We start from the raw sequence: 26,379 nt of genomic DNA, 5'->3' as shown, positions 1-26,379 counted from the left end.
TCCTTCATCCTGCTAGCTCCCAGGAAAGTGTGGAGCACAAGGGACCCAGGTGAGAGTGAGCAGCAGGTCTGTGGTCCTTGGGACTCCTACTTCTGCCTTGTTCTCACTGTATGACCTTGACCATACTACTTACCCTCTCTTGGCCAGACTTTCTACTTTTCTGTCAAATGGGAGTATTTATTACCATCATGGCAGGTTAAGAAAGCCAGAAGTGGGTAAAGCTAAGTTAATAGTTTAGTGTAGTTAGATTAGTTCAGTGGTGGTAGGCTAGTTAAGACTGGTTAAGTGGATAGAAGGTAAGCAGCTTGGCCAGTGCTAGTTATAATAGGAGCTTGGTAAAGTTTTTGTTGTTGTTTTTGGAATTTACAATATGGAGAAGAAAAGCAAAACAGTGAAGGATCTAGGAAAATGTTCAGTAGCTCTAATTTTCTGTGAATATTTGTCATGTAGGACTGGGGTGGAATGAATAAGATGGGGTTTGTGCCTCAGATAGGCAGAAATCTCACTCAGGCCAGCACCGCAGGCCCCAGAGATGCACCTGTTTACCCAGTACCACAGTCTGAAAAACCACCCAGGGGCACTGAGCTGTTGGGAGGGGGACTCACAGGAGCCTAGGGGAGCTGGGGTGCATAGCCTCAAGGGGAAGTGCATGCCAGGCTGGCCGAGGACAGGGAGGTGGGCTGTGTGAATGACTATTGGCTTTGGAGGTGGGAAAGGAAGGCCTTGCAGAGGTCTGGCTTGGCTTTGTGAAGTGGGGTCATCTCTTTGAAGTCCCCTTGAGAAAGCCTTAAAATTCTCTCTAACAGCAGGCCTTGAAAGTGATCAGGAATACTTTGGGCTGATTACCATGCTGGGGTGGCCCTCAGGGACGGTTGGGTCATGGCTAGAGGTGGTGTCTGTGTGATACATAAATGTGGGGCAGTTCTAAACTCACTGCTGGCCTTCATAAAGAATTGCCAGAGATAGCAACATGAGCCGGACAGCAGAGGGCATGAGGAGGCATCTTGAAATTTATTAAATACTCTCCCTAATGCCACCAAATGTAGAAAATGGGAAAGACAGAAAATACCAAATTAGATAGGATGGGGAGGACCTGGTACCCTTGTACGTTGTTGTATAAACTGGCGTAGCCACTTTGGAAAATGATTTCTCGGCATTCTAAGCACCATGACCCAGTAATCCAGCTCCTTGGTAGTTATTCAAGAGAAACGCACATCTGTTCACCAAAAGACACGTGTGGGAATGTTCATAGTGGCACTTTTCACAGAAGCACAAGATGGGAAGTAATCCGAATGCACTTCCACAGTAGACCAATGAACGATGACAGGATATTCTGATACCATGGAATACTACATGGCAACCAGAACCAGTGATTTATCACCACACGTGATAATACACAGCAATCTCACAGACCCCAGGGTGAAGGGAAGAAGCCAGACACTGAGACAGAACATTCTGGATGATTCCATTTACTTAAAGCATATGAACTGGCAAAACTAATCTATGGTGATAAAAAATCTGGATTGTGGTTGCCCTGGTTGGGGGGAGGAGAGGCTTGGGTTGTGAGGAGTCTTGAGGGGCTTCCGAGGTGCTGGTATGGTTTTCTCTCTTTATTTGGGTTGCGGTTTCTGTGTTTGTTTGCTTTGTAAAGATTCATCCTTGAGCACTTGCACACTTTTGGTTGGTATCCTGTGCTACAGAAAAGAGTAAAAAAAAAAAAAATTCAAGGTATTTGCACAGATGTCTCCATTTTTAGAGACCTGGCAAGAAGGGGAAGGGGACCTAGCCAGATAACTTGTGTAGTAGGTTCCCAGTAGAGGTGTGGGCGGACTAGCTCTTCACAGCCTGGGCAATTTATTTAACCTGCTGGGAGGGGAAGGACTATTTTCACCTCATCATGGATGATGAACTGTGAAATTGCTCTAGCAGTGGCTCACCCCGGGGGAAACAGGTGGTATAGGCTGTCCTGGATTGGCTCAGCTCTGCGGCCCCGATCTTCACTCCTATTTCTCTGTGGACGGAGCTTTAGGAAATGATTGAAAATATGAACACCTGAGAAAAAAGAATGTGTATGTGCATATGTGTGTTTTTATGATACTCTGTTGTGGTGCCAGGAAATCTTGTTTATGGAATATTTGAAGATATCTGGGCACGTGCACAGATACATACATGCTCGTACACAGACACATTCACACACAAATACAAACGTGTGCATGTCACACTCACATAGGCACTCTTATGCACTAAGTATCACTTTGTGATGCTGAGCAAGCCATTTAACCTCCTAGTGCCTCAGTTTCCTCAGTGAAATGGAGCTAATGATAGTACTTAGTCCTTACGGCTGTTATGAACAACACACACACATACATAAATTAGATTTTTATTTGTGTTTGTTTGATGGCTGCCTCCCTTCCAGACTGTTGATGTCATGGGAGCAGGGACTTGGCCCAGAGTAGGAGCTGAAGGAGTGAATGAATGAATGGACAGCTCTTACGGATCCACTGGCACATGTACTGATGTTTAGACACATTGGCACACACATTGGTGCATGTCTGGAGACACATCCATTCACATGTGTAGACACACACACACAGATAGATATATCCAGGTACAGAGCTCAGAACGGTGGATTTAGCTGCAGTTTTAAGACTTTGAGCTGGAAATCAGAACACAGGGCTCTGTTTGGGGCTCCAGGTAACTGTCATTTATTATGTGACCTTGGGTAGAACTTTCCACCTCTCAGAGGTTAAGGACTCCTAGCTGGGATGTAACAATTGAAATTTGAACCATGGTCTGTCTGGGTCCAAGTCTATGCTTTTAATGCCTAAGGCTTTGCTGTCCACAGGGTGACCCACAGACCAGTAGCCTCACCTGTAGCTTGTTGGAAATGCAGCATCTCAAATCCTACCCCAACCTCCTCAACCAGAACGCTCATTTTAACAAGTTCTGCAGGTGATTTGTGTGCACATTACTTATTGAGAAGCATGGCCTGAGGTACACTGTCTTCCCTAAGATTAAGAGGAATTGGGGTTCATAAGGTGGGTGGAGCACAAGCGCATGTCCATCCTGAGGACCACCAGAGAGGAGCAATCAGAGAATGGGAGGAGGGCAGCCAGGAGCTGCCTATGCACAGAGGCTCAGCATTGCTCATGAGGGACTTGTGTCCAGTCCCTGCTATTTATATACAGAATCACACAGTCGTTAGGATACCAATTCATAAGCTAAACTTTTAAATGTAAAAACAACACATGTTAATCATCTTGTGGTTCTTGTGGGTCAGAAACCCAGGTTTGGCTTCACTGGGTTTGGCTCAAGACCTCTCACAAGGCTGCAGTCCGTGTGGTAATCAGCACTGCAGCCTCATCTGAAGGCTCAACTGGAGGGAGATTAGCTCCCAAACTCATGGGTGGTTATTGGGTTTCAGATCTCTTGAGCTTGACTTCTGAGTTGGAACCTGGCTCTATCCCTTCTTAGCTGCATGACTTCCATCAAATTTCACATCTCGGTGCTTCTGGTTCTTCCTCTGTGGGATGGATATAATTATAGCACCTAAATTCATGTATAAAAAAAGTCCACAGAACAGGGAGGTGTTTAGCACATTTTAAGTACTATATGAATTCTTGCTGTTCTTATTATTTGAACAAAAGTGCAGAAGCAGGACTGCACAAGCTTGGCTCCCAGAGGGTACTCACTAAGCCTTAGGGAGTGGATGAACTCTGGTTTGCAGTTTCCTGTTGGGGCTTTGGGGCATATTAACAGGAGCATGGGATCCAGGCTGTCAGAGGAGGCTTTGCTCCATTCTGCTCAGAGCAGACTTAGAGTGCCGGGCCTAGTCCTTGGTATTGCCACCTGGGAAGGCACAAGGGTGTTGCAGTGATCCTAAGCATGAGCAGGTGTCATAGTGGCCCATGCAGAGGGTCTAGCACATCCAGGGGCCTGGTGATTTATTAGAGTATGTGTTGTCTGGGGTGGGAGTTGCAGTGGGCTCACTGTGCCTGGTGTCAGGTGATGTTGCAAGATCTAGCCCAGGGGGTGTCATGTTCCAGACAGATATGAGGAGCCTGCTTGAGGAGCCTTGGAACAGTCTGAGCAGGGTAGCGTCCTTGGAGCAGCATGGATTGGGGGACTTACCTACTTAGCTGTATGTCAGAGGACTCAGAGCACTCACAAAGGCCAGTGTCTGAGAACTTGGGTGCCTTCATACCCACGCTGCTGGCTTGGCACATTTTTAGATGATGCCACTTCTATAGTTTTCAAAAGGTAGAGATAGAAAAGAAAAAAGACTGCAAATAGAATGTTTTTTTCCCCCAGAAGCTATTTTAACACGGAAACAACTGGAGAGCCTACTCATCATTTTAAAATGCTTTTAAAATTCGTGCTGCCTCATATCTGCCTGTGTACCTGCAAACCAGTGGCACATATATGGAATAAACTTGGGTTTAAAAATCCCTTGGTCCAACTTCCTCTTTTCACATGTGGTGTACCTCAGGGCTAAAATGGGGCAATGACTTTCCCAAGGTCATATAATCTATCTGGGGCAGAGATGGGGCTCTAGCATCTTCATAGGAGATGGTTTCTAAGATGAGAACAGGGAACCAGGAGACCCTCATGGGTGAGGTAGGAATTATTTCATTCTGAGAAGCATTTTTAAGCGGAAGGCTGCTCCAGACGTTTGCTGACTTCTTAGAGCTTACGCGGAAAACGGTGAAGAGCCCAGCCTGTATGACAGCAGGCCATCAGTAAATTCATTCATGCATGCATTCATTCAAAACAATATTTACTGAGTAGCTACCTTGTGTCAGGCAATGTTCTAGGTGCTAGAGATACAAGCATGACCACAGCAGTCCATTCTCCTGATTCTCATTCATTCATGTATTGTTTCATTCAGCAAATGTTTGAAGGCCTAGTAGGTACAAGGCGCTCTTCTTGGTCTTGGGATAATCAGTGACCAAACAGCAGAATTTATGTTCTGGGGAAGGGAATAGGCAATACATATTTTTTAAAGGTTTTGGATAGTATATGTTAGATGGGAGAAGTTTGATGAGGAAGAAAAATCACCTCTAGGACAGGGCTCAACAAATTATGGCCCATAGGCCAAAGCTGGTCCTCCACTTGTTGTTTATAGATAAAGTTTTATTGGTTCATAGCTGTATTTGTTAGTTTAAATACTATCTATGGCTACTTCCATGCTACAGCAACAGAGTTGAATAGTGACAGAGACTGTATGACCTACAAGCCAAAAAGATTTATTATCTTTACCTTTGCAGAAAAGTTTGCTGACCTTGCCTCTAGGATATCCAAGGGAAGGTGTCAAAGAGGCAGTTGATGTGTGATTACAAAAAAATATGTCATTAAAATAAAACTCTGACACTTATTGGAAAAGTGAACATCCTTATCTGTAAAATGGGGTGTTGCCTGGTGCTCGGGCTGCCCCATCTCCCTGGAATGCTGTGGTTCAAAGTGAGCCTCAGCTTTGCTACTTGCTGGGATTGTTGTCTCCTAAAGAAGGGTACTCCACCACTCATGGCTCATGTTTCTAGAAACACCGCCCGGCCCCCCAGGTGTATCAGTCCAGAAAGCTACCTGAACCTTAGAGTGACAGATAATTTTCCAAAGATTCCCATGTTTGTTCCCAGATAGAGTTTTAGTAAACAAAACTCATGGCTAATGTGACTGGTGATGGCCTCTTTCTGCTCTGATCTAAGCTTTTCAGGGTCAAGACCACCAACAGGAGGTTGTTATACTCCCTCCTGCACCCCAGTTGCCAGGGCTTGGGAGATCTGCCTGTAAATAAAGGCTTAAAACAATCTTGGATTCCTTCCATTCCTCCAGAATCCACATTTAACTTTAACAATATGGCTTTTTCATTTCCATTTTGTTTCTATATGGTACAAGCTTTTATTTGTTTGTTTATTTTTAAGAAGCATTTTGAGTCCGGGAAAATGATAGCCCAACAAGAAGGCATAATTGTACTGATTTTCCGAAGTGCGGCAATACTCCAGCTCTGATGGACTGCGAGACATGAATCAGAAAGATTCTATTACACATCTCTGGGACAGGCGACACAGGGGTATCATCCAACATGATTAATTTGACTTGGTCATTATGGACACAGACAAGCCTGACAAAATTGCATTTCATTCCCCACTGAATTCATAAAATCACTGTACACATAATAAGTTATAGCGATGGGTGCCCTGCTCCAGCGGATCAGGAATTTCAGATCTGGGCAAGGTATCATTTTCCTTGTTTTGAAAACAGAGCCAAGAAACACTGAATTGTATGACAGTCTTTTTGCTGAGATGTTCTCATAGGGTGTGGACTCTCCCTGTGAAAATAGTAGAGTGGTAAGGTGGCTGTATCATTTACTGTCCAGACCAGGATGATTTTAGAGTAAAAGAGAGTATTAAAAATTACCCTGGGACAAGAGGCATAAGGCAGGACTGTCCCTGGCTAGTCAGGATCAGTGTGTGTGCTGGGAGAGCGCCAATAGTGGCACAGCATATGTTGGCTCTGGATAGGGCGTCTTGTCATTGTTCCTGAAAATGCTACCTGTGTGACTTTGGAGAAGTCATTTTGCCTTTTTGGGCCTCAGTTTCTTCATCTGTATGGTGGAAAAGACATTTAATGCTTGTTCTGCTCTGCCACCTGACATCTTTTTTTCCCCTCCCTGGGTATGGGGGTGGGGTGGAGATTGTGTTCACTTTCTGTTCACGTATTTTCACATCTGTTTCCTTGTATGATTCTCTCAGCTGTTAGGTGGGGTTTCATAGATAAGGACACTCAGGAGTAGACAGTTTGGACAAACTGCCAGAGGTCTCTGAGCTGTACATGGTGGGACTGGAATTCCCCAGGTCAGGCTAACTCCAAGGCCAACATTCTGTCTGCAGATCAAAAAAAAAAAAAAAAAAAACCCCAGTATTCACTGATTTTGTATTCCAAGAAACTTGAAGCCTTTTTTGGGAAAAATATTTGAAATACATAAATGCATCTGAACCCCCAAAGTCCTGTGTCAACATAAGGTACTGTTGCTGTCACTCAGGTTATTTATTTAGCAGCCTGGGCTTCTGCAAGAAGGCAGAGGTCCGTCCCTTGTTCATTCTTCCCATGGGGAGCAGCAGTGGGGACGAGGGTGGTCTCATTTCCTCTGCTGCTGCTGGAGACCCTAGGGTCGGGCAGGGTGAGGTGCAGTTAAGGGAGCAAGGGTCAGAGCATCTTGCTGACTGATGTCCTACCGTCCTGTGCCTGCTGTTCTAGTAGATTAGCACATACTGCTTCTTTTCCATGAGTACTTGGAGCTGGAATTCTGGCTGTGGCTCCCCTCGTAGGGCCAGCTTCGCAGCTAGTATACCTGCTGGTGTAACTCCTGCTGCTGAGGCCTCCCTGCCCTATTAGTAGGCCACTGTCTTGGGTGGGACCCTTTTAGATGCCTTCAGCCAGCTGCCTTCCTTAGCTTTCACTTGCTCCCTAGGACTGTTCACGCATCCTTGCCTTGCCAAACCACGTCCACGCAGATTGTTCTCTGTCTCTGTCTCTTTCTCTCTCTCATCCTCTCTGTCTCTCTCTTTTATTCTCTCAGTCTCTCCCAGCCCTTCCATTTCAGACAGCTCCATCTCCCCAGAACCTAACAATGCTGGTGGCCTCCTGAGCCTCTCAACTCTGGGAACACAAGCTGGGTCCTCCTGAGGGCATTTTCTCACCAGGTTTCACTGGGTAGTGAGGTGTCACATCTTATGTGCTGCACCCAAGTCCCAACAAGCTGTGCTACCAGGGCTCAAAGGTGGGGCTACTCTCCTATAGATTCCCCCTCAGGGAAACATTCCACCTTTCTCTTATAGAGCGTTGGGGTGGGTGATGAAAGTGGAGTCCAAATGCCAGCCTGAGAACCTTCTGGAAGCATTAATTGGATAAAGTAGGAAACCATTGAATTGCAAAATGTATATTTCCCCAAAAAGATATCATTAATTTGTAAATACTCAGTGACATAGCTCTGAAACAGATGAAGCAAAAATAAACAAATTCAAGAAGAAATTGATCCAAATCACAATCATGGCAGACATTTTTACCTCTCTCATAAACCAAGGATCAGCCAGAAACAGAAAACCAATGTTAAAAGAAGATTTAAACGACATAATTAAGCTAGAAATGATAAACATGAATGAAAATTAGCTTTATACTATATAACAAAGGACTTTTTCATTGACTTTCAAAGAATCAATATATTTTTATTCTGAGTATGTATATTTTCATTTTGGGTATTCTTTTTTTCCTACTCAGTGGTTTTCTCATTTATTAGCCTTTTAAAAACACCCGGCTATTCCTTAAATTTGTCTAAAATTCATTATCTGTTTTTTACTCTTTCTTTTCCTGGTTTATTTTGTTTCTGTGTCTAGCTTCTTGAGTGTTGAGTTTAATTTTTTTGTTTTTCTTCTCTTCTATAAAATTCACTTAGGTAAAAAAAGTTACAAATTTTCCATTGTTCACTCTCACAAGTTTTGTCAGATAGTGTTCTCATTTTCTGTGATTTCAGTTACAATTGCCTCTTTAACTCAAAAGTTCTTGAGAAGATTGCTCTTAAAGTGTCCAAGGATTTAGGAGCCTCTGCCTCCCTCTATTTTTTCCTGCTCCTTCTTTCTCTACGTTCTTTGTTTTTTGTTAAAAACTAGGTTAGTGCATTTAGATGGTAGAGTGTGGTCTGTGTAATTTCTTCCTTTTGAAAAATTTGAGATTTTCTATGTAGCTAGTACATGGACATATTTTTTAACTGTCCCACAGACATTTGAAAAGAATGGGTGTTCTTTAAATAGCAGAAGAGATGAAGAGGGTGCATTGTGTTGTTCAACTCTTCTATCCTTACTGATTGATTTGTCAATTTTTGACAAATTAACACCAGAGAGGTGTTAGTGTGTCATTATGTTTATGGTTTTGTTGAATCTTTTTTGTACTACCAAACAGTCTTTTTACATTTTATATTCCTGTGGTTTATCAGTCACCATAAAAGTTTATGTCTGTCATTTTTTCTTAATGGATTGTATCATTTATCAACTTAAGTATTTCCCTTACTTCTTTCAGTGCTTTTGCTCTGAATTATACTAATGTCTTGTTAATTTTGCCACTTCTGCTTTTTACTTATTTGCTCTATTTGTAATCTTCTGTGTCATTTTATTTTGGGCATGCCTATTATAAATGTCATATGCTGTATTTATTTATTTTAACCAAATAAAGGGATTTAAATCATTCATATTTATTGTGGTTAAATTTAATCTTAGTACTGTCATTTTATGAAGGTTTTATTATCTTGTTTCATAGTTCATTCCTGTGTTCTTTCTTTCTTTTCTAATTATTGTTAGGTTGGTCAGATTATATTTTCTTTTCCTTTGTTTTAGTTCCTCCACCAATGTGGAATTTCTGTTTTCCCTTAAAATTATAAACAAAATGCTAAGAAATTAATTTAGTCAAGTTTCAGAGCATAAGATCAACACATAAAAATCAGTTGTGTTTCTATATACAATGCAATGAACAATCCCAAAAGGAAACCAAGAGAACAATTCCATATGTAATAGTGTCCAAAAGAAGAAAATATGTAGGAATAAATTTATCCAAGCTAGTGAAAGACTTGAACACTTACTATAAAAGATTACTATAAGAAATAATTAAAAAATAAATGAAAAGATATAAATAAATGGGAAAGACATCCTATGTTCATGGATTGGAAATCATGATTTTGGTAAGATTGCAATATCATGCAAGCAAGCTACAGATTGAGTGCAATCTCTCTATCAAATTTCTACCAGCCTTTTTGGGCAGATGTGTTAATAGATGATCCTCAAATACATAGAAGTTGCAGGGGGCCCTGAATAGCCACACAAATCTTAAAAAAGAATAACAAAGTTGTACAACATATATTTCCCAATATCTACAAAAGCTGCAATAGAACAGTGTAGTACTGGCCTAAGGATAGATATACAGACCAATGTAATAGAATTTTTAAAATCTAGGAATAAACCTCTACACCTATAGCACATTGATTTTTGACAAGAGTGCCAGGATCATTCAGTGGGGACAGAATAGTCTCTTTACCAAATAGAACTGAGACAACTGGATAGCCATGTGCAAAATAATGAAGTTGGACTCCACCTCCTGCCATATGCAAAAGTGAAGTCAAAATGGACCCATGACTTAAGTCTGAGAGGTAAATCTATAAACATTTTAGAAGAAAACATAGGGGTAACCCTTCATGACATTGGATTTGGCTGTGGATCCTTAGGTATGACAACAACAAAAGCAACAAAAGAAAAAAATAGATGAATTGGACTTCATGACATTACGCACTTCTGTGTATCAAAGGACATTATGAGAAAAGTGAAAAGACAACCTACAGGTTAGAAGAAAAATATTTGCAAGTCATATATCTTATAAGGGTCTATATCTAGAATACGTAAAGAACTCTTTAATACAGCAACAAAAAGACAACCCAATTTAGCATATGTGCTGCCGAAGTGAGCACAAGACAACTCAATTTAAAGATGGGCAAAAGACTTGAACAGACATTTCTTCAAAGAAGATATGCAAGTGGCCAAGAAACACATGAAAAGATGCTCACCATCATTAGTTGTTAGTTTGATACAAATCAAAACTGCAATAAGATACCATTTCAGATCCCCTAGGATGGCTATAAAAAAAAGTAATGGAACATAAATGTTGGTGGTGAGGATGTGGAGAGTTTGAAACCTTCATATGTTGCTGATAGGAATGTAAAATGTGCAACCATTGTGAAAAATTGTTTGATGGTTTCTCAAAGTTAGACATAGATTTACCATAAACCCAGCAGTTCCACTCCTTGCTATATATGCAAAAGAAATGAAAACAGGGACTCTAATAAATATATGTACACAAAGCAGCACTTTTTACAATAGCTAAAAGATGGAAACTGTCCAACTGTCTGCCAATGGATGAATGGATAAACAAAATGTGGTATTTACATACAGTGGAATATTATTGAGCCATAAGGAATAAAGTACTAATGCACACTACAATATGGATGAACCTTAAAAACATCATGCTAAGTGAGAGAAGCCAGACACAAAATGTCACATATTATATGGTTCCATTTATATAAAAACTATCCAGGGATCCCTGGGTGGCGCAGCGGTTTGGCGCCTGCCTTTGGCCCAGGGCGCGATCCTGGAGACCCGGGATCGAATCCCACGTCAGGCTCCCGGTGCATGGAGCCTGCTTTTCCCTCTGCCTGTGTCTCTGCCTCTCTCTCTCTGTGTGTGTGTGTGACTATCATAAATAAATAAATTTTTAAAAAAACTATCCAGACTAGGTAAATCCACAGAGACAGAATGCAGATTGGTGGTAACTGGAGGTTCAGGGACCAGAGTACAAACTGCTTAATGGGTATGAGGTTTCCCTTTGGGGTGATGAAAATATTGAACTAGTTAGAAGGGGTGGTTGTAGAACATTGTGAATGTACTAAAAGCCATTGAAATGTAAATTTTTAAACAGTTAACTTTATGTTATATGAACTTCATCTCAGATTTAAAAATTGTAACATGTATTTAAATTTTCCTTACAGTGTAAATAACTATCAATATCTGTAATTTCCTTCTTTACAGAAGACACAGCTTCTATCCAAAATCCTCTAGATTTTTAGTTTGTGGTCATCATTAATTTTATAATCCTATGCTATTTCTCTTCTGTTGTAGGAGTCCTTATAAAATAGTCACATTAAACCCTGCAGTCACCTTATCACCTTATTGGGGGGCCGCTATTTTGAATTGATATAAACTCTAGTGGTTTCTGAGCTCACTACTCTTTCTAGAATCCCTTTCTTGGGTTTCCTTTTTTTTTTAAGATTTTATTTATTGGGAATCCCTGGGTGGCTCAGTGGTTTGGCGCCTGCCTTTGGCCCAGGGTGCGATCCTGGAGCCCCGGGATCGCGTCCCGCGTCGGGCTCCCTGTGTGGAGCCTGCTTCTCCCTCTGCCTGTGTCTCTGCCTCTCTCTCTTTCTCTATGTCTATCATGAATAAATAAATAAAATGTTTTTTTTAAGATTTTATTTATTGATTTGACAGAGAGAGAGCAAGCACAAACAGGGAAGCAGCAGGCAGAGGGAGAGAGAAGCAGGCTCCCCACTGAGCAGGGAGCCCCATGTGGGGCTCGATCCAGGACCCTGAGATCATGACCTGAGCTGAAGACATATGCTTAACCCACTGAGACACCCAGGCACTCCCTTCTCAAACCATTCTCTAGGTTTGAGCTTTGAGTATTTGTCTCAGAAAATATCATTTAAAACAATATGTATGTATGTATGTATTACTATGGATGAATTTTTTTATTCGTTGTCATTTTGTGGTAGTAAATGAAAGAGTATATTCTGATGATCTCATAGAACATAAGCTTATCAGGGCGCCTGGGTGGCTCAGTCAGTTAAGTGTCTGCCTTTGTCTCAGGTCATGATCTCCAGAGAGAGCCCCAAAATTGGGCTTCCTGCTCAGCAGGGAGTCTGCTTCTGTCTCTCTTTCCCTCTGTCGCTCCCCACTGCTTGTTCTCTCTCTCTCTCTTTCTCTCTCTCTCTCAAATAAACAAATAAAATCTTAAAAAAAAAGACATAAACTTATCACTGCAACAGGCTTCTGGCTCTTTGGATATTCTTAGATTCCTTCCTCTGTGTCCCCTCCTCAAAGCCCAGGGATTAACCCTTTCCCCCTGTCTACTCCTCCTGCCTCCAGGAGTCATTGCCTTAGGTGCTTAATGAAGACCCCTCCTCCTAGAAGCTCCAGAAGATGTATGCTTCCCTGACCCAAAGGGCAAGCCACATGTTGGAACAGCCTAGCATTCTTCCTTTCCTGGTGCAAGGAGAGCACAGCAGTCTGTCCTTCTGTATATCCCTTCTACCCCAGCCACATTGCTTTGCTCTGAATTTCCATTCCTTAGTTATTTGGAAAGAAAAGCACAAATGGAGGAATTGAGGAACAAGGTGATTTTAGCAGCCTCATAACCCACTTCTGTGTGGTTGGGGAGCTCTACCTTCTTGCATGTTGGTCAACTCCACATCCTGGCCCTGCCATCTGCCTCAAGTGCTGCCTCCCTCCACTTTCTGCCCCAAAGTTAAGGTTTTTCATGCACCACTTCTGGGGAGGGAGGAACGCTGGATTGATTCAAACTGCCTGTCCTGCCCTTGGGTCGCCGCCAAGACAACCCCTCTCTCAGAAGGGGGATTTCATGGTCTGCCAATCTGTTCATTTTCTTCCTACTCTTACTTCTGACATGTGGTAAGAAGTTCATCTCTTTATCCGTTCACTATTTGAGCACCCATTACTGATGATGCTCAGGATACAGCAGTGAACAAAACAGATGAAAACCTCCCCCTTCATGGAGCTGACATTCAATGGAATCTATTGATTCCAATGAATCAATAAAATTTGAAGGACGTTAGAAGGTGATAAACCTGAAAGGGATAAAAACAAACAGAAAAGGGAGCGTGGCCAGTGGTTTGTAATTTTAAATCAAGCAGTGAGGGTAGAACTCATTGAGAAGGGGATATTTGAGTAGACATGAGTGGCAAAGGAATGAGCTGTGTGAGTATCTGAGAGAAGAGTGTTCCAGAGAGTGGAAACAGCCAGTGCAAAGGCTCCGAGGCAGAACCATGCCTAGTATGACCAGAGAGTGGCATGAACTGGGAGAATGGTGGGAGATACCAGGTAGGTAAGGGAGATGGAGGTGGGAGTGGGGGCAATGGACCATATAGCATGTGGGTAGGAGGCCATTGTAAGGGCCTTGTTCTTACTCTGAGTGACAAGGGGACCACTGGAGGGTGGTGAGCAGAGGAGTGCACGATCTGATATTTTGACAGGATAATTCTGGGCCCTAAAGGAGAAGAGACCATAGCAAGAGTGGGGGCAGGGAAACCCATCTCTTAGGGGGAGTGAGAAATGGATCTTGAAGAAGCCTCTGATCCAGTGTAGGAAAATGCTGGATTCAGAGTCGCAAGACCTGGGTTTGAATCCCATCCAAGACTGCCTAGCTATGTGACACCCCCACTTTCTCAGCTTCATTGTCTTCACCTGCAAAATGGAGAGAATAGTCATATGAATTATTTGCAGAACTGATGTGGGTTTGATGGAGAATGCATGTGGAAAAGCTGGCTCTAGTGGCTGGCACACAGTAGGTGCTCAGTAAGAAGCAGTAGCAGAATGAGGCAGTATTCGGGTGTCATGCATTTAGGATTTGATTGTGTTTGAGGGAGGCATGTAGTGTTTGCATGCTTAGTTATTTTTAAGCGTGCTAATCGCCTCTTTAAATGAATTGTCATAATTGTGTTATTCCAATATTTTGATACAACATATGCTTATTTTTGCAAAAGGCTTCTGGTTGGTTGGGCTGGCTCCAGTGTGTTGAGGTTTTGGTTTTTAAATGAAAGGAATGGACTTGTGTACTCATTTAGCATCATGTGCCAGCACCTGCTCTGGGAACTGGGGTGGAGGGGGGCGGGCAGGGGGGCTGTGTGGAGAGGCATGAGCTACAGATGACTGACGGACTCCCAGTCTGTCAAGAGGGACAGATACAGATTGACCTAAGTGAGCTCTAAACCTAAAGTCTGGCACAGTCCTCATTCACATTCTAACTGAGTACCTACTATGTGCCAGGCACTGTGCTAGGTGTTGGTGACGAGACAGTCTTACCCCTGCCCCGTGGAGTCTGAGATTGGGGGATGTGGACATAAGTAAAAGGTAAATAAAGAATCAAAAATAATTGCAGGTGTATGTGATATTCTGGGGAGCACACACTAGGGGCTGCAGAAGAGGAATGTGAGGAGTAGAGTCTTGTTGCTGGATGGGCAGGGGAGCTGGGGGAGGCTTCCTGGGATGATGTGATGCCTGTGGCTGAGTCCCATCAAAAGCCAGTCAGCCCCCAGCCCATCCCAGTAGTCAGGCTCAAGACAGACCTATCACCCCATGGCACGCAGGCTTGGGGTGTGAGGAGTTCGGAACACTGACCCAGTGCCAGGCAGTGGCCTGAGCAGTTCACATGATTGATCCAGTTCCTTTTCACAGCCACCTTGTAGCACCTGCTGTTATTACCCTCTTTTTACAGAAAAGGAAACTGAGACACAGAGCAGTTAAGTAGTGTGCCCGAAGTCACATGCCTAGTGTGTGGCAGAGTCAGGATTCAAACCCAGGCCCTCCAGCACTTGACCTCACACTACACTCCTGTGCAACAAGGATGTCCAGGGCAGTCATGAGGGTTGAGTGAGATGTGATCCCATGGTCTCTTCCCTGGGATCTGGCTTGTTCATCCATTCAACTAATTATTTTTTAGTTCTTACTTTGTGCCAGGTTCTGGGAAGCAGGACCAACAAGGGCTATCCCAGCAGAACTCACGTTAAACATTAAATAACTATGCAAGCAGTTAGTTGACTACACATTCAATGAGCACTTCCAAGGGGAATGCAGAGCCACTTGGGGGTATATAATGCGCTCTGACCTGCTCTAGAGAGTATCAGGGAAGCCATCTAAACCAACTGATTGCTGAGGGTTGAGTAGAAATAAGCAGGTGAAGGGAGAGCATGTGGTGGGCACAGCATTCCCGCAGAGGGAACAGCCTATGTGAGGGCCTGGAGGCAGGCAAGGTCCCTGTGGCTGGAGGGGTGATGGGGAGCAGGCATGTGAGGATGACAGGGCCATGTTTGAGACTATGGACTTTATCCTCAGAGCAGTGGGGAGCCATCAAAGCATTGTAAGCATGGGACTGGCAAGGTGATCATCTTTCTAGAGACTACTCTGGCTACATGAAGGGGATGGATTGGTGGGGGAAGGAATGGGATACCAGGACAGAGGCTGTTGCAGTTGTCCAGGAAACAGATGGTGTGGCCTGGAGCAGGGCAGGGGTAGTGGGAATGGAGAGATGTTGGTGGGTTTAAAAGATAGTTCAGAGGAGTTTCAGTGGATTTGAGGGGAGACTGAGGGTAAGCCCCAAGTTGGTGGCTTTATTAACTGCATGGAGGACAGGATGAGGGAGATGCAGTTGCAGGGTTGGGGAAGGGCAATGTTGAGGGCAGCTTTGCACATATTAACTCTGAGATGCTTGTGATACGCCAAGTGTGAATATTGGGAGGGGGCAAGTGTTTAGATGCTCACATCTGGAGCTCAGATGGGTGCCAAGCCTGGAGATGGAAATGTGGCACCTAGATGGGAATGAAAACTGAGCCTGAGATCCAACTGGGGAGAGGTTGTAGGGAAGGAAGGGAGAAGAGTCAGGACTCAGGCTGAGAGAAGGCAGCATGGTTAAGTAGAAAAAGAGGAGTGGGCATTGGAGAAGATGAAGCGGGAGCAAGAGGGTGAGCAGCAAGAGGTCCTGGATGCTAATGGAGGGATGTTCTCAAGATGAAGGGAAGGGATCTATTGGACCAACATCGCTGAGGGGACAATGAAATGTGGTTTGAAAACTGATTGGATCTGGCACCATGTAGGCCTCTGGGAGGTGGAGTTTTGGGGGGGGAGCAGGTCTCAGTGGGCTGTGTAGTGAGTGGGAGATGAAGAAGAGGAGCTGACAACCCTTTCAGGAAGACAGATGTGGACTTGGGAGGAGGTGGTGGCAGCTGGAGAGGGACAGGGGAGTGTGCAATTCCGAAGAGAGATGAGCATGTTTCAGTGCCGATGAGAGTGGTCCAGCAGAGGGGAAGGCTGAAGAGCCAGGAGCAGGAAGAATTCATGGGATGCCCAAAGTCCTTGGACAGAGGGTGAGGGGAGAGGGAAGGATCATTCTCTACACAGGCAGGGAGATTGGCTTTAGGAAGGAGGGATGGCTCTTCCGGCATCAAAACAGGAGGCAAGTTGGTACCAAATAGGCAAGTTTGTGTTTCTGGTAACGGGATGCTGTTAGAGTTATTTTCTATTTTCCCTGAGGAGTAGAAGGTGACCGGTCATCCGCACTGGGTAAAGGGGCAGAGAGTGCTGGAGGATGAGGATGGAAGACAGGCTGGGGAGAACTGCCATGGGAATGAACAAGCTGGGAGGGAGTGGATCCCAGAGGCATGAAGACATCACACAGCTGGTGACCCTGATTTCTGGTGCAATTTGGCCAGAGCTTTGCTCAGCTCTCTTGGTGAGAGTGAGAAGGGGTGGGTGGTTGGGTTCATGTCATGGTAGGGGTTTTACTAGCCAGGTGCCAGGCATAGAGGAGCAGAGAGAGGCACAGAGTGCTTTCTCTCTTCCACCTATTTCTGATTACTTGGGGGTGCTCTGTCCCCTTCTCCATTCTACCCCCCTATAGCTATCTCTTTCACCAAGCCCTGGATTACTCAAAGCCTTAACCATAAAATTATACCAATTGACCTATCAGCACCTGTGTGGAAAATATGCACTTAAGGGCAAAATTACATTAATACCCATATATATGCACCAAAGTGCATCAAAATATAACCTGAAAAATCATTTTCATCCCCCGCAGGGTGCCCATGTTAAGATGTTTGGAAGGTTCTCTCCCTCTCTTATTCTCTCTCCATCTACGCCTTCTCCAAGATTTCCAGTAGAGATGTACTAGTTTTTAAGCATGAAATATTCAGGATGTATTTATTACCACTCAGTGGCCTCATCCAACAAATATTTACTGGAACCAGTTACTGTGTTAGACTTCAATTACCCTAGCTTTTCTAGCATACACACTTAACTTATCAAAGAGAACAAGATGTTAGAAGATGTTATTTCCCATATACTATCATGGTTTTGTGAGGTTCCCCCTTCCCCTTTACACAATATGTATTATGATTGTTCTAAGATTTACCATTATATTCATTAGTACCTTTGGAGTCTTTCTTCAGTTCTGGAATATTCCCAACCATTATCCCTTCAGTTACACCTCTGCGCCATTCCCTCACTCTTCTCCTTCCAGAATGCTGATCAAACAGTTACCACTTAGACACTTTCACTTTGTCCTCTGTGTCTCCTAACTTCTCTTTGCTGTTTTCTTATATCCATCTACAAATCTACATGAGCTTCTTGTCTGTGGCCTGATCTCTTTCAGAGTACAGAAAAGGGGAGTGATCCCCCAGGCTGACATCATCTCTATACTAAAACCCAGCAAAGGCAGAAAGAAAGAGGGAAATTATAGGCCAGTCTACTCATAAGCTAGATGCAAAAATCCTGGACAAAACATCAGCAGTGAAAATCCAGGTAGGCATAATACATCATAACCAAGTAGGGTTTATTCCAGAAATGCAAGGTTGTTTTAACATTAGAAAACCAAGTGAAGTAATTTACCATGTATTAACTAAAGGAGTAAAGTCACTAGAGCTTTCAGTAGATGTGGGGAAAGGAATCCAATAAAAGTAAAACAACAACAAACTACACACAATTGAAAGAAAAATAAACACCTTCTTGATGAACTAGCAATGCCTTCACGCTGTTACAGAACACCTGTAAGAACCCATGGCAGATGTTGTACTTATGTAAAACATCGAGATATTTAAGATAATGAAGAAGACAAGGCTGCCCACTCTCACCATTTTTATTCAGCATTGTACTGGAGCTTCCTCATTGTGCAGTGAGGGGCAGGGGGAAATGAACAAACAAGGATTGGAGAGGGAGTCCAGAATGGCTCCTGGCTTCTGGGGGAGTCTTTGTACCATTTACTAAGAGAGGAAAGACCAGGAGAGGATCCAGTTGGGCTGGGTGTTCAGGGCACTCAAGGGAATTGGACACCTTTCTCAGGTGTCCAACTGCCATGGAAGGCGACCAGGCAGGAAATCAGGATACTTCAGCTCTGTTCCCATTTCTGACTAACCTTGAACGGACCACTTTCTTCTTGGACCTGGATTCTCCCATCTGTAAAATGGGTGGATGTGAGAAGATAGACTCGTGGTAGGCTGCAGTGTTTAGATCTGATGGGAAAATGAAGAAGATGGGAATAAAAGCTGGTCTCACTCTCCAGGGGAGCAGGTTTTTGTATACCAATCCCTAGTGGGAGGGAGCACCCATTTGGAGATGGGGCAGGAATCTGACCAAGTCATAGGGCCATCTTGACTGTCTGCCTTCCAGAGGAATCATCCTTTCTTTCCTTTGTCAAGAAGTTGTTACCATTTTGTTGTTATTATTGGTGCTAGTAAGCATGTTCTGCAGTTGTAAGACACTGACCCCCCAACAACATGCCCTTTTGATGTTTTAGACCTACAACAGCCAGAGTGAAAGCAACGAAGACTATGAGATCCCCCCGATAACACCTCCCAACCTCCCTGAGCCATCCCTCCTGCATCTGGGGGACCACGAAGCTGGCTACCACTCGCTGTGCCACGGCCTTGCACCCAACGGACTGCTCCCTGCCTACTCCTACCAGGCCATGGACCTTCCAGCCATCATGGTGTCCAACATGCTGGCCCAGGACAGCCACCTACTGTCAGGCCAGCTGCCCACGGTGAGTCTCTGTCACCCACCATGATTCCTGCTGGATACAGAAGGGAAGAGGGTTGGGAGGGAAGCAGGATGCCAGTGTTTTGATGAGGACCCTCTGCTTGTATGCAGGATGTGGGCTCAGATGTTTGCGTGGGGTCTGCAGAATATGAGGGATGGGTATGGAGGGCCATTTATGTCTTCATGTGGGTAACTTCTGGAGCCCTGTTTATAATATCCTGGTATTATTTGTTTTATTGTTATTTCTAATAATATCATCTTTATTTTCATTTTATAATGACTTTATTGAGATATAATTCACACATCATACAGTTTACCCATTTAAAGTGTACAAATCAATAGATTTTACACAGGGTTATATGACTGTCAACACAGTTCATTTTGGAACATTTTGATCATCCCGAAAAGAAACCCTACACCCCTTAGTCCTCATTTTCAAACCCCCCGTCCCCCAGCCCCTAGCCCTACGAAACCGCTAATCCACTTTCTGTCTCTAGATATTTGCCTATTCTGGACATTTCATATAAATAGAATCATAATATTTAAAAAATACTCCATCTTGTTTTTTGTTTAAGCTGCCAGAGAGAAGGGTGATTACTGAGTTAAAGCTTTGGAGGATAAGTAGAAAATCAGCAGGCAGGGGTACCTGGGTGGTTCAGTAGGTTGAGTGTCTGCCTTCGGCTCAGGTCATGATCCTGGAGTCCTGGGTTTAGGCCCCATGTTGGGCTTTCTGCTCAGTGGAGAGCTTGCTTCTCCCTCTCCCTGCCAATTCCCCTGCTTGTGCTCTCTCTCTCTTTCTCTGTCTAATAAATAAGTAAAATCTTTAAAAGAAGAAGAAAAAGAAAATCAGTAGGCAGACTAGGGCAGGAAAGGATCTTCCAGGTTAGGGGAACGGCATGTATGAAAAGCAGGAGGTAGGAGGGTTCATGTCCTTCTTGGGGACAACATGTGGTTCATTCTCTTTATAAAAGGACCTGGAGGCAGAGAGGGAGAAAGGAGGTAAAAGAACTAGCAACACCTGATCATAAGGGTCCTGAATCCCATGCTAAGGAGATATATGATTTCTTAGCATATGGCTGATTTGAACAATCAAGAACTATAAAAAACTAGTAGAGCATATTTTTTTTATATAATAGAAAAAGCCCCTTAAGGGGATCATAGTACTTCTCCTGAATAACTGTGGTGTCTATTTATTTTTGCTCTTTCCTTCACAGTATTATATACTAGTTACAACTCTTAAATTCATTCCTAAGTGACAGGAACCGAACTCAAACTAGTTAAAACAGAAGACTGAAATATCCAGGAGTGGACAAGGGATTTCAGGTATAGCTGGATCCAGAAACCCCAGTAGTGTCATTAGGGCCCTATATCCCATGCCCATTTCTACACAGCAGGCATGAAGGCTGCTGGCAGCCGAGATCTTCCCTGACATCTCTGGCAAGTGACAGTTTGGGTCTTCCAGGAGCACAGCTGGACCAACAACCATTGTGTCCATGAGGAAGCAATCTTTGATTTTTGTCAGCTTGGGTGACAAACTCACCTGTGTCAGGGGACAAGGGACCACGTAGCTGATTTCTTATCAGAATCACATGGTGTTGGGTGGATCATGTTTATCTCTGCTGAGAATGCTCAGAGGCCACAGCCATGCATGTGGCCCAATTCTAGCAGATGCCTGGGACCTTGGGGCATACAGTGTATATTGTAACAATCTTGACAGTGTTTTCTTTATTGTTTACTCTTACTATCACCAAATCTTCTTGCTTAAAACAAAGCTGGTATCCTATATGTATTTTTGTAAGCTACACCACATTTTTTTCTTCTTTGAATCTAGGTGAGAAATAAAAGGAGGGAGGGACAGAGGGGAGAGGGAGACTGCTAGCTCAAGCTCCACGTTTTACAGTGTTCCCGCTCGGACTAAAGTGCTCAGTGGAATTTGATACTCCATTTCTCGAGGAATACTTTTCTTTGGGGCCCATCAATAATGCAGGCCCTTGGCTTCCTCTTCTCTAAGAGACCTGAAGATTCCAGAGCCATGTGGTTTTAATTCCACTTTGTTAGAATGATGTACTTTAGCTGCCTGCTCAACTAATTGCTCACAAAACATCATTACTCCAGGCTGTCCCTGTTGGGGAGTTCTGGTAGCACAAACAAGGGCAGGGCCAGCAGACACCTCTGGTGTGTGCCCTGGGGAGGGCTGTGACTGCAAGGGCCAGTGTGGCTGTGGTCCTGAGCCCTGGGGTTGTTGGTCTTTGGTGCTGGTGGGCAGGAGAGACAGTGTGGGGTAGTGGTTAGTGTGTGGGCTCTGGAGTCCCACAGACCTGCCTCCGATCCTGATTCCCATCTCAGGCTTCATTCTCTTGTGTCCTTGTATGGGAATCCTAACAGTACCCACCTCAAGACTGCAGTGAAATGTATCTGAGGTCATGTGTGCAAAGTCTTAGAAAAATGCCTCGCAGAGAGTATAAAAAATCAGGGAATATTTATTATTGTACTACTACTAATAATCTTTATTAGTAATAAAAGCAAATTCCCACTGCAACCAAATAGCGACAGTTTCCTGTGAGTCTCATTTACCTAAAGGAACAGATTGCAGACACTCTCAGGTACCTTTTTAGGGCCACCTGGTGACAATAGCTCTGATAATTACAAGGAATGCTGTCTGTATGTCAAAAGTGACCTTCTGATCACTCCTCCTAGGATATGTTTTGGCTGGGCTTGGTCCAAATAGGCACTTTGCAGTCATTTTCCAGATTTATTTAAAGCTAGCTCATGTTAAAGATGCTTCACAAATTCAGATAGCTTTAATTCTTCCATTAATCAGTTGTCAAGGGCTCTCTGTGTTTTATATTCCCTTGTTACATAATGAAAGAGAAGCCGAACCATTTTATGCAGGGGAGGGCTCCTGGGCCGAATGGGAAGCCAGATAATCACATGTCCATCCATTGGGACTGTCTGAGGAAGAGGCGCAAGGTGCCCTTGGAGACAAGTGTTTAAAGTTTGAGTGGTAGGAGACAGGTATGTGCGTGTATGGACGTACAACCTGAGGATGGTGCTGGAATTTTTGTCACCTAATAGGTCTCAAGCTATTAGGTAGTGCAGAGAGCATTGCAAACTCTTACAGATTGCTCCCAAGAACCGAGTGAGGCATAAGGAAACAGGTTTGGAGCACCCAGGTAATTGTATGGGTTTCCCGAAGCTTCTCTAACAATTTGCCTCAAATGTGGTAGCCTAAGACAACCATAAATTGGTTCCCTTCCGGCTCTGGAGGTTAGGGGTTGAAATCAGTGTCACCGGGCACACATCAAGGTGTCAGGAGGGGTGAGTTTCCTCTGGGAGCTCTGGGGAGAATCCCTCCCTTGCTGCTTCTAGCGTCTAGGGGTGCCAACTATCCTTGGCTTGTGGCCACGTCACTCCGACCTAGCATGGCTCTCTGCCAGAGCAGTCTCCTCTGCCTTTCTCATAAGGACAGATGTGTTTAGGGATAATCCAGGATCATCCTGCCATCTCAAGAGCCTTCACTTATTCACACCTACAAAGACTCTTTCTTCCCAAGTACAGGTTCCAGGGATTAGGACCTGACATTTTGGAGGGTTGTTTTCAACCTACCGTGGTGATCAGCTGTGCATCAGCCTTTACTGAGAGCCTCCTAAGTTCCAGGCATTGTTCTGAGCCCTGGCTCTGCAAGACACCCTTGAGGAACTCCTGGTGCAGGTGGAGAGGCAGGTGAAGACTCCATTTCTGGAGACGTAATACATGGTCTTATAGAATCAGCACACATTGCTGTGTGTGCCCAGAAGAAGTGCCTTTAGGAAGTGATGACCTGACACATAGCAGATTCTATAAACACTTGATGAATAAGTGAAGGAATGAACGTTACCCAGTTATTAAGAAACAAAAGCAGAATTCCAGCCCAGCTCTGTCCACTACCATGTGACTCTCAGTTTTAGCAGGTGCCCAAGAGATGGAGCAGCTGGGCTGCAAGGCCGCAGGTGGCACAGAAGGTGCCCCGACGGCCAGGAGGTCACAGATGATGTTTGCACAAGTCGAGGTGCGTCAGGGATGTCGTCCCTGGAGAGGTGGTTGAGGCCAGGGTGTCTGACAACCATCTCATTTATGCCAAGCCCTTTTGGCTCTGGTCCCGGAGGCCACTGATTCCTTCTGGTCCCCTGCCCTTGCCGGGCGGCCTCCTCACATGCATGGCAGTTAGCTTTTCTGCTTTTAAGGTATGGCTGCTGGGAGGAATGCTGTGCAGTATTGGAATTGGGCCCCTTTTACAAAATTAAACATGCTTAAAGCTTCTCCCTCGACTTCAGCGTCTTAACTGATTAAACATTCATTTCCAAGACAAAAAGAGTCAATTTAGTATGAAAGATACATTTTGCCAGTTTAATTTAAAGCACTGCACCTCCATCTGACCCCTATTTTCATAACTCAATAATTTTATCCTGTGTTGATTGTCTCATTTTGAGAGATATTGTATGTATAAATCAGTTTCTAAAATACCCAAAGAAACTAGAAGAGTGGAATTTATTAAGCAGCCTCTGTTAAATCTGAAATAATTTATTTTGGAGTTGTCCTTGGGAAATATTTGAGCTTATGGTCCCGGCGTACCCAGGAGAGGAATTATCCTGGGAAGGGGCAATGCTGGCTGCTACCAGACAAGTCCCGGGGAACCTGCCCCTCCTGTGAGATCAGAGAGAGTCCTGGGAGAGCTTTGAGTAGGTGCAGGTGGGCCCAGCGGGAAATGAATCTGGCAGAGCTGTCCCCACCCCAGCCATCAGTTCTGGGATTTCCCCAAGCTGAGCCCTGTGGGTCGCTGGACGCTGGAGCTGTGCGGTCCAGTCCACCGGTTAGCACAGGTGTGGCATGCACCTGCCATTCAAGCATTCTCTTCCAGAGTTGACTATCGTTTGCTTTCTCTGGGGCCTGGGACAAGTCCCTTCTTTCCCAGCCTCAATTCGCCTATCTAGGGGATGGGGATTCGGATGCCAGCTCTGACAAACTCACAAATGGGAAAATGGGAATAATCGCTCTGTCAACTCTGACACGCTGGACAAGTATGTGGGTTTGAGGTTGGACAGACCCTCCACTGCCACCACCACACATGCCACTGGCCCAGGGGCTCAAGTCTTACTAACTCGGATCGGAATCCTAGACTGGTGGGGCGCCTGGGAGGCTCAGTGGTTGAGCATCTGCCTTCAGCTCCGGTCGTGATCCCGGGGTTCTGGGATCGAGCCCCACATCGGGCTCCTCACAGAGAGCCTGCTTTTCTCTCTGCCTATGTCTCTGCCTCTCTCTCTGTGTCTCTCATGAATGAATGAATGAATGAATGAATGAATAAATAAATAAATAAATAAATAAATAAATAAAATCGTAAAGAAATCCTAGTTTGAGATCTTTTGTGTTCTAGGTCCCTATCCCAAAGCATCTTGCTCAGACTCATCCTTCTCCCACACAGGGTGAACTAGAAGCCATGGCCCGGGGATCCCATGCCAAGTGAAAAGTCTTTCCAGGCTAGTATCCTGGGGCAGGCTGCTGGGGAGGAGGCTGGGCAAACCTTGGTTGCCACTTCACCCCTTTGCTTTAGAGGTAGTTCCCATGAGAGAGCCTGCAGTGCTGGGTTAGGGCCTGGAGTGTGGGGCAGGGCCTGCAGATTGATTCTGGGGGATCCTTGACCTCCTAATGCCTACCCCCCTATCTTTCGGTTCTCTGCTCTTCCTTCCCAGTCTCCTCTTTCTCCTCCTCCCTTCCTTGCCTTATCCCTCCTCCTCCTAGGAAATTGGTCTACCTCTACAATATTCTCACAGATGCTAGGGATTCCGCTCCTGAGCCTGAGAAAAGGGGACCAGAAACACCCCCACATATACACAACCCTTGTCTGGACGAATGAGCCACAGGGGGCAACAGAGACCCAAACCAATCTATTCGTTTTATTGTCCTTAATGCATTAAGTCTGTTTTTTGTTTTGGTTTATGATTATTATCAGTTTTTGTTGTGTAACAAGCCACCTCAACACTTAGTAGCTTAATGCAAACAGTAAACTTTTCTTTTTTAAAGATTTTATTTATTCATGAGAGACACAGAGAGAGAGGCAGACACATAGGCAGAGGCAGAAGCAGGCTCCCTGCAGGGCACCTGATGCGGGACTCCATCCTAGGACCCCGGGATCACGACCTGAGCTGAAAGCAAGTGCTCAATTACTGAGTCACCCAAGCATCTTGCAAACAGTGAACTTTTACTATTTCTTGTGATTCTGTGGGTCAGTAGGTCTTTTGATCTGGCCCGACTTGGCTAATTCCTAGGGTCAGCTTGCAGCTTGGCTGGGACTACCTGGTCTGGGACAACTTTGTGCATATCTTGGCGGTTGACCCAACATTGGCTGGGGCCAGTGGTTTTTCATCCCATGATGGCCTGGGCCCATTTACACGGCAATGGCCACAGGATTCCCAACAGCATCAAGGAAGGACAGGCCCCAGGGTGCAACTGCTCTTCAAACCTCTGCTTGCATCACGTTTGCTGATGTTCCCCCTCGGCCAAAGCAAGGCACATGGCCATGCCTAGATTCAAGGAGTGGAGAAATACCCCGCTTCTTGAAGGGAGAAATGTCAGCATCATGTTGCAGAAGGGCGTGGATGCAGGAAGGGCAGGAATCTGTGGCCATTTTCATAATCTATTGTGATAGTGTTTTGTTTTGCTTATGCGCTTTTGCTTTCTTGACATTTAATATCACCTACTATTTAGGAGCATGGGCTCTGGAGTTAAGCTAACCCAAGTTCAACCATTTGTTACCTTCTACCCTGTGACTCACTCAGACCAAGGCATTAATTCTCCATGAGCCTTAGTTTCCTCTCTGTAAAACAGAGGTAATGTTACTAGCCTCATAGGAACTTGTGAAGATTCAATGATCAGATGTAGGAAAAGTGCTCAGCCTGGTGTCTGGCACACAGTAGGCACTCATACTAAATGT

General features: G+C 44.5%; 1 protein-coding gene across 1 annotated transcript in view; it reads left to right on the top strand.

Moving 5' to 3' along the window:
• Positions 1–26,379, top strand: part of TOX2 (TOX high mobility group box family member 2) — a 133,016-nt gene that overhangs the window by 63,947 nt on the left and 42,690 nt on the right. The window contains exon 3 of the mRNA XM_055302779.1: positions 19,171–19,416. Coding sequence (XP_055158754.1) covers positions 19,171–19,416 — 246 coding nt within the window. The remainder of the gene's footprint in view (positions 1–19,170; positions 19,417–26,379) is intronic.

The sequence above is a fragment of the Nyctereutes procyonoides genome, unplaced genomic scaffold, assembly GCF_905146905.1.
Source record: "Nyctereutes procyonoides isolate TBG_1078 unplaced genomic scaffold, NYPRO_anot_genome, whole genome shotgun sequence".
Lineage (NCBI taxonomy): Eukaryota > Metazoa > Chordata > Mammalia > Carnivora > Canidae > Nyctereutes > Nyctereutes procyonoides.
This window is presented reverse-complemented; position numbering and strand designations above follow the sequence as displayed.